General features: G+C 43.6%; 1 protein-coding gene across 1 annotated transcript; it reads right to left on the reverse strand.

Annotated features, from left to right (window-relative positions):
- Positions 1–4,434: 4,434 nt before the first annotated feature.
- Positions 4,435–5,388, reverse strand: LOC144783845 (olfactory receptor 1F1-like). The gene has a single exon (XM_078662595.1). It carries the CDS (start codon positions 5,386–5,388, stop codon positions 4,435–4,437), a length of 954 nt encoding a protein of 317 aa, XP_078518721.1.
- Positions 5,389–6,791: the final 1,403 nt, after the last annotated feature.

Here is a 6,791-nt window from a genome sequence, read left to right on the forward strand (position 1 = left end):
AAGGTGTGCGTGTTGCCGTGACATGACACACAGTGAAATGATATGAGCTTCTAGGTGTGCGTGTCACGTGTTTAACACACTTGAACAATGAGGGATAGCCTGGAGAAAATTTGTGGTGTGCGTGTCACCGTAGACGACACACTGAAACTGAGCGTGAGGAAAATAACAAGTAAGTTCTACACGCTACAATAAATCCAAAGGTGAAACTCTGTGCTGGAAAGCTTTCGAAGGATGGCACCACCCCAGGAAGGCGAGAAGCAGGTCAAGAGAGCAGGAGTTGCCGCCTACCACAGACTGAAGAGTGAGAGGGAGTGGCACAGGCACAAGGCACACCCCAGGGAGCAGCAAAGGACTCCACACAGAGGAAGATTCCGCCTTAGATAATCAAAAGGAACGGCCCTCCTCAGGTAAGCACAGGCAAAAAGACACACCTCGAGGAGTGGCAAAGAACTCCACATCGAGGAAGACTCTTTCTCAGAGATTCAAAAAGTGGCAACATACTTCTCAAAGAAGGAGACTCTGCCTCAGAGAAAATAAGAAACTGCCCTCCTGAGCGATTCCCACACAGCAGCGCCTCAGATAAACGCCATAGACGGAAATAGTAATTCACTCAGCCCAGAAAGTGGTCTTCAGGATAGAGGAGGCAGAATTATGACAGGAGCGATGGAGCCAGGAACATGTTTCAGAAGGGGTAGGTGGGAGGTTGACAGCGAAGGTGTGTGCAACATGCCTCGGTAATGAGGAGGGGGAAAGTTGACAGAAACGGGGGAGCAGGGCACACCTAGATAATGAAGGTGATTGGCAAATAGGCATGCAGGGGGCCACACCAGTAACCAAAGGAAGAGAAGAAAAACAGTACCTTAAGTGCACAACCAAGAAATTGTTGGTGGAGAAGCATGAGGAACTGCATGTGAAGTAGCACGCCAAAAGGGAAGGAGCTGGGGTCGTCTGTCCCCTTCCACAGATGGTCGCCAGTAATGAAAAGATGAATCTTTACGCAAGGTAAGTTAGAACTCTTCTTTACCGGTCTCCTCTCTCCACCACGAATGCAGCAACTGCCTCACAGTCAACATTCTATGGCAGCCCCTCTGAGACAGAAGGGAAACACCAACATACAAGGAATGGAGGGGAGTTATAGGAACAGGAAGATAACAATGTAAAACAAATACGATAATAAATACAATGTACAATGTAACATCTATTTTACACCTCCATAATTTACTTCCAGCTGTGGATGTCTGTATACTTACTGAGCACACTCAGTGTCTTGCAGTCCAAGAAAACATATTTGTCTTTAGGAGGCCCAGAATAATGTGAATTAGGTTTCAAGGAAAATACCAATAAACAATACATATGCTCCCATATAGGTGCCGAAAAGTGGAATTTTAAGGTGAAAGAATACTCTAATTTGCTGTCATCTCAATGAAAATCTCATCTAACTTGAATTAGTAACAAGACTGAAAATATACATGCAACATGAGAATAGATATCAAAAGAAACAACATGTCACAACAGAGTAATCAAATTTTGGTGATTTTGTACAACACATAAGACTGTGATTTTGGATTCCAAACAAAATGGCATATTTGAGTGACAGGCGGCATTGTTATTGTGTCTAGAGAAGGCTTTTTCAAAGAAAATCAATGATATCAATAAAGAATGTGATTCATAGACAATTTATACCTGCCAAGGTGCTGCTTAGGAAATTAAGGAAGTAGTGGCCAGATGTACTATTGTTTGAGTTAGATGAAGGTGCTCAGTTGGCGCAATATATACAATGTTATTTGACAATTGACTGAGGTACTAATCTGCTCTGTGTGAACAGTCCAAAGAGGCTATTCTCAAGGATTCAGTAAAATGTTACCTCTTTAAAACTGATGAGTAACATTTATTTGGTGAATATTTGAATATAGCCATGCATTCCAAGATGGCGGCCTCTAAGCAACAGCAAACTCTCTCTGCATCAGCTGATCACAATTATCAAACCTCTATTTTTAACAGGGAAAAAATCGCAATAGATAATAAGGACACCTTGTGCAAGACACATGGGCAGTATGTAGCAAATCAAGGGTCTATTATCTACTCTCCAGTGACTGCAACTACCGCTCACACTGAAAAGCTACTGCTCACAGATCACTTCCACTCTATGAATGGGTCGCCGTGACATGAACGCAGTGAAATGATATGAAAGGACAAGAACCTCAAGGTGTGCGTTTCACGTGTATAACACACTTGAACAATGAGGAATAACCCGAAGAAAAGCTGGGGTCCGCATGTCACCGTAGACGACACACTGAAACTGAGCGAGAGGAGAATAACAAGTAAGACCTACACGCTACAATAAATCCAAAAGTGGAACTCAGTGCAGCTTTCAAAGGATGGCTCCACCCCAGAAGGCGAGAAGCAGGTCAAGAAGTGACAAGAGAGCAGGAGTTGCCACCCAGCACAGACTGAAGAGTGAGAGGGAGTGGCACAGGCAAAAGGCCACCCTGGGGAGCAGCAAAGGACTCCACACAGAGGAAAACTCCGCCTCAGATAATCAAAAGGAACAGCCCTCCTCAGATAAGCACAGACAAAAAGACACACTCCGGGGAGTGTCAAAGAACTCCACATCGAGGAAGACACCCCTCCACAGAGAATCAAAGAGCGGCAACGTACTTCTCAAAGAAGGAGACTCTGCCTCAGAGAAAAATAGAAACTGCCCTCCTGAGCGATTCCCACACAGCAGCGCCTCAGATAAACGCCATAGACGGAAATAGTAATTCACTCAGCCCAGAAAGTGGTCTTCAGGATAGAGGAGACAGAATTATGACAGGAGCGATGGAGCCAGGAACATGTTTCAGAAGGGGTAGGTGGGAGGTTGACGGCGAAGGTGTGGAACACGCCTCAGTAATGAGAAGTTGGAAAGTTGACAGAAACGGAGGAGCAGGGCACACCTAGGTAATGAAGATGATTGGCAAATAGGCAAGCAGGGGGCCACACCAAGAAGCGAAAGAAGAAAAGCAAAACAGTACCTTAAGTCCACAACCAAGAAATTGTTGGTGGAGAAGTACAAGGAACTGCTGGTGGAGTAGCACGCCAAAAAGGAAGGAGCTGGAGTCATCTGTCCCCTTCCACAGATGGTCACCTGTAATGAAAAGACGAATCTTCATGCAAGGTAAGTTAGAACTCCTTATTACCGGTCTCCTTTCTCCACCACGAATACAGCAACTGCCTCATAGTCAACATTCTAAGGCAGCCTCTATGAGACAGAAGGGAAACACCAACATACAAGGAATGGAAGGAAGGTATAGGAACAGGAAGATAACAATGTAAAACAAATACGATAATATTTTTTTTTACAATGTAACATCTATTTTACACCTCCATAATTTATTTTCAGTTGTGGATGTGTGTATACTTGCAGTCCAAGAGAACATATTTGTCTTTAGGAGGCCAAAAATAATGTGATTTAGGTTTCAAGAAAAATACCAATAAACAATACAAATGCTCCCATGTAGATGCTGAAAAGTGAAATATTAAGGTGAAAGAATACAGGCAAAAGGAGAATAGACATCAAAAGAGACAATATGTCACAAAAGATGAATCCAAGTTTGGTGATTTTGTACAGCAAATGAGACTGTGATTTTGGAATCCAAACAAAATAGCATATTTGAGTGACAGGCAGCATGGTTATTGTGTCTCAAGAAGACTTTTTCAAAGAAAAACCAATGTAATCAATAAAGAATGTGATTCATAGACAATTTATACCTGCTAAGGGGCTACTTAGGAAATTAAGGAAGTAGTGGCCAGATGTACTATTGTTTGGGTTAGATGAAGGTGGTGAGTTGGCGCAACATCTACAATGTTATTTGACAATTGACTGAGGTACTAATCTGCTCTGTGCGAACAGTCCAAAGAGGCTCTTCTCAAGGATTCAGTAAAATCTTACCTCATTAAAACTCATGAGCAACATTTATTTGGTGAATATTTGAATATAGCCATGCATTCCAAGATGGCGGCCTCGAAGGAACAGCAAACCCTCTCTGCATCAGCTGAGCACCACTATCACAACCTCTATTTTTAACAGGGACGAAGTCACAATAGGAAACAATGACACCTTGTGCAAGAGACATGGGCAGCATGTAGCAAATCAAGGGCCTATTATCTACTCTCCAGTGACTGCAACTACCGCTCACACTGAAGAAGCTACTGCTCACAGATTACTTCCACTCTATGAATGGTTAGCCACAGGCAGGGCAGGAATGTTCCAATGCTTTGCTACCATACGATCATCATACAGTTCCTTGCTAAGTACAATTAAGTGTAAGCATCTCATTCCTCTAGCTTTTCCTTGTGATTCACAAATTGCAATTTACAAATTGTGTTAAATGGTAATTGTGCCTTTCAATTTACAAAAATACATCAACATTTCAGGCCACACTAACCAATCTTTTAGATGTTTACAAAAAAGCATCTGCCTATGACCTTCTTCAGTCCCTTTTTCATCTGATCATTTCTCAGGCTGTAGATGAAAGGGTTCAGCACTGGGATGATAATAGTGTATATGACAGACACCACTTTGTCCTTCTTGAGTGAAAAGCTGGAGGGTGGCCGAAAATAGCTAAATAAAATGGTCCCATAATACAAAATTACAACGGTGAGATGGGAAGAACATGTGCTGAAAGCCTTGCATCTACCCCCGATTGAATGCATTTTTAAAATGGTTGAGATGATCAGGACATATGAGATTACCATGGAAAAAATGCACGCAAGGGTTAAGATAAGCTCCTCTGTAACAATGATCAGCTCATTGATTGATGTGTCTGAGCACGAGAGTTTCAGTAGCGGTGGGACGTCACAGAAGAAACTCTGGATCAAATTGGATGTGCAGAAGGAGAGCCTGGTAATCATTATGGTATGCAGCAAAGAATCTAGCAGACTGCATACCCAGGAACCAGCAACCAGTAGGATACAGACCTTCTTATCCATCACCATGAAGTAATGCAAGGGCTTGCAGATGGCAACATACCTATCATAGGCCATTGTTGCAAGCAGAAGGCTATCCATGTCCACCATAGCAATAAAGAAGTATAACTGTGCCATGCAATGTGCGAATGAGATGGTTCTGCTCTGTGAGAATGTATTGACCAGCAGCTGGGGCACTGTGACTGTCATTAAGCACATGTCCACTAATGAAAGGTTCCCAATCATGAAATACATGGGTGTGTGAAGCTGAGGGTCAACCACAATAGCTACCATGATGAGGGTATTGCTTACTAGCCCAACCAAGTACAGTGCAAGGAACAGTACAAATAGTGCAGTTTGCCACTCATGGCTGTCAGACAGACCCAGGAGGATAAAATGCTTCACGTAGGTCTGGTTCTCAGTGTCCATTTTTCCCATCATCAACGATCTACCTGAAAAAAACACATCTTAGAGCAATGGATAAAAAGCAACCATCATTGACAAGAAGTAAATATACTGAGAGATACTGTCAAGATCTTACGCATAAGTAACCGAGAGTTCTTTCTGATTAATGAACCAGTTCCAAAAATGGGGATATATTATATTTTAAAAACAGAAACGCACATTGCGGCAGCACTCAAACTAAACAACACATATTTTATCATAGATGTTTGCCTTCAATAAGGCTCCCTTCAGTAAGGTCCCATGTTGTTATAATAGATCAAACCCTAGCATGCATTGGACCCGATTATGACTTTTGGCCATTTGGGGGCAGTCAGCATGCCATTTCCACACCCCGCACCACCAAGAGTTCCTGCTGCCAGCCCACGAGATTACAACTTAAAACTGGTCTGGCAGGCGGACGACATGGCAGTTCCTGCTGCGGTGCCACTTTTAAAGCTGGCAGTGCCTTTGAAAAAGGCAACGTAATGGGAATGCAACACAAGGTTCCTGCATGGCATGGACTTGAAAGTCCATGCCATGCATGAATTGGTGAGCATGCACCTGGGGGGGGGGGGGTTCGTGGTATGCCTCCCTGTGTGCATCCACATGTGGAGGAAGTACAGGGTGCCCGGTAGTGTCCCCTTTGTATCCTGTCCGCCACAGTGTTTATGGAGGAGGAATCTCCATGACATCACCGTCGGGGAGGAAACTCATGATATGCTGGACGGGACTGTGGCGGACGGGCCAAGCATATTGCAGCCTCCTGACCGCCGCGCCACCTCCAGGGAATGGCAGTCCCAGGGCAGTCTGACCGCCTAAAGCATAATGGGGCGGTCGGAAAATCGGTGTGGAGGTGGCTGGACTGCTACCACCGGTCCCCCATGGGTCCGGCCGGCCTCACATAGCCAGACTTGTAATCAGGCCTTTAGAGTCTTTTTCAGTCTTTAATTAACAGTATAATTCTAAGCAATTTTCAGTGGAGCTATCTTCTTTACTTAGTAGAGAACACAAAGACAGAGTAAAAGAGACAGAATGTGTTATTGATACTCATTGAATGGTTATGTAGCAACCAAGACATGCGATTATCTAAAGATAGAGGAAATACTAAGGGCAGAGGTCCAAGTAGTGGATGAATAAATGATCCATGCAGAGTTACTCTCCAGAATAGTGATGTGAGTTGCCCATCGGTATAAGGATTCGAATGTACATTAAGGATTGATGGATGTTTTGGTGGATTCTCAGACCTGGCACATTATTGATAGGGGAGGACCTGCCACTAATGTTTGCGAAAGTCTTGAAAACATCCATGTTAGAACTGTAAGTCTTGAGGTGTTCTTCCCCCCAAAGGTTTTGCCTTCACCCCTTCTATTTTTGCTGATCTTGTTTTTTGCTGTCATTAA

Source organism: Lissotriton helveticus, chromosome 10 (assembly GCF_964261635.1).
Source record: "Lissotriton helveticus chromosome 10, aLisHel1.1, whole genome shotgun sequence".
Taxonomy (NCBI): domain Eukaryota; kingdom Metazoa; phylum Chordata; class Amphibia; order Caudata; family Salamandridae; genus Lissotriton; species Lissotriton helveticus.

Bases quoted from the DNA above. Each gene is read 5' to 3' on its own strand.
- LOC144783845 (XM_078662595.1), bottom strand. From the start codon at position 5,388: ATGATGGGAAAAATGGACACTGAGAACCAGACCTACGTGAAGCATTTT.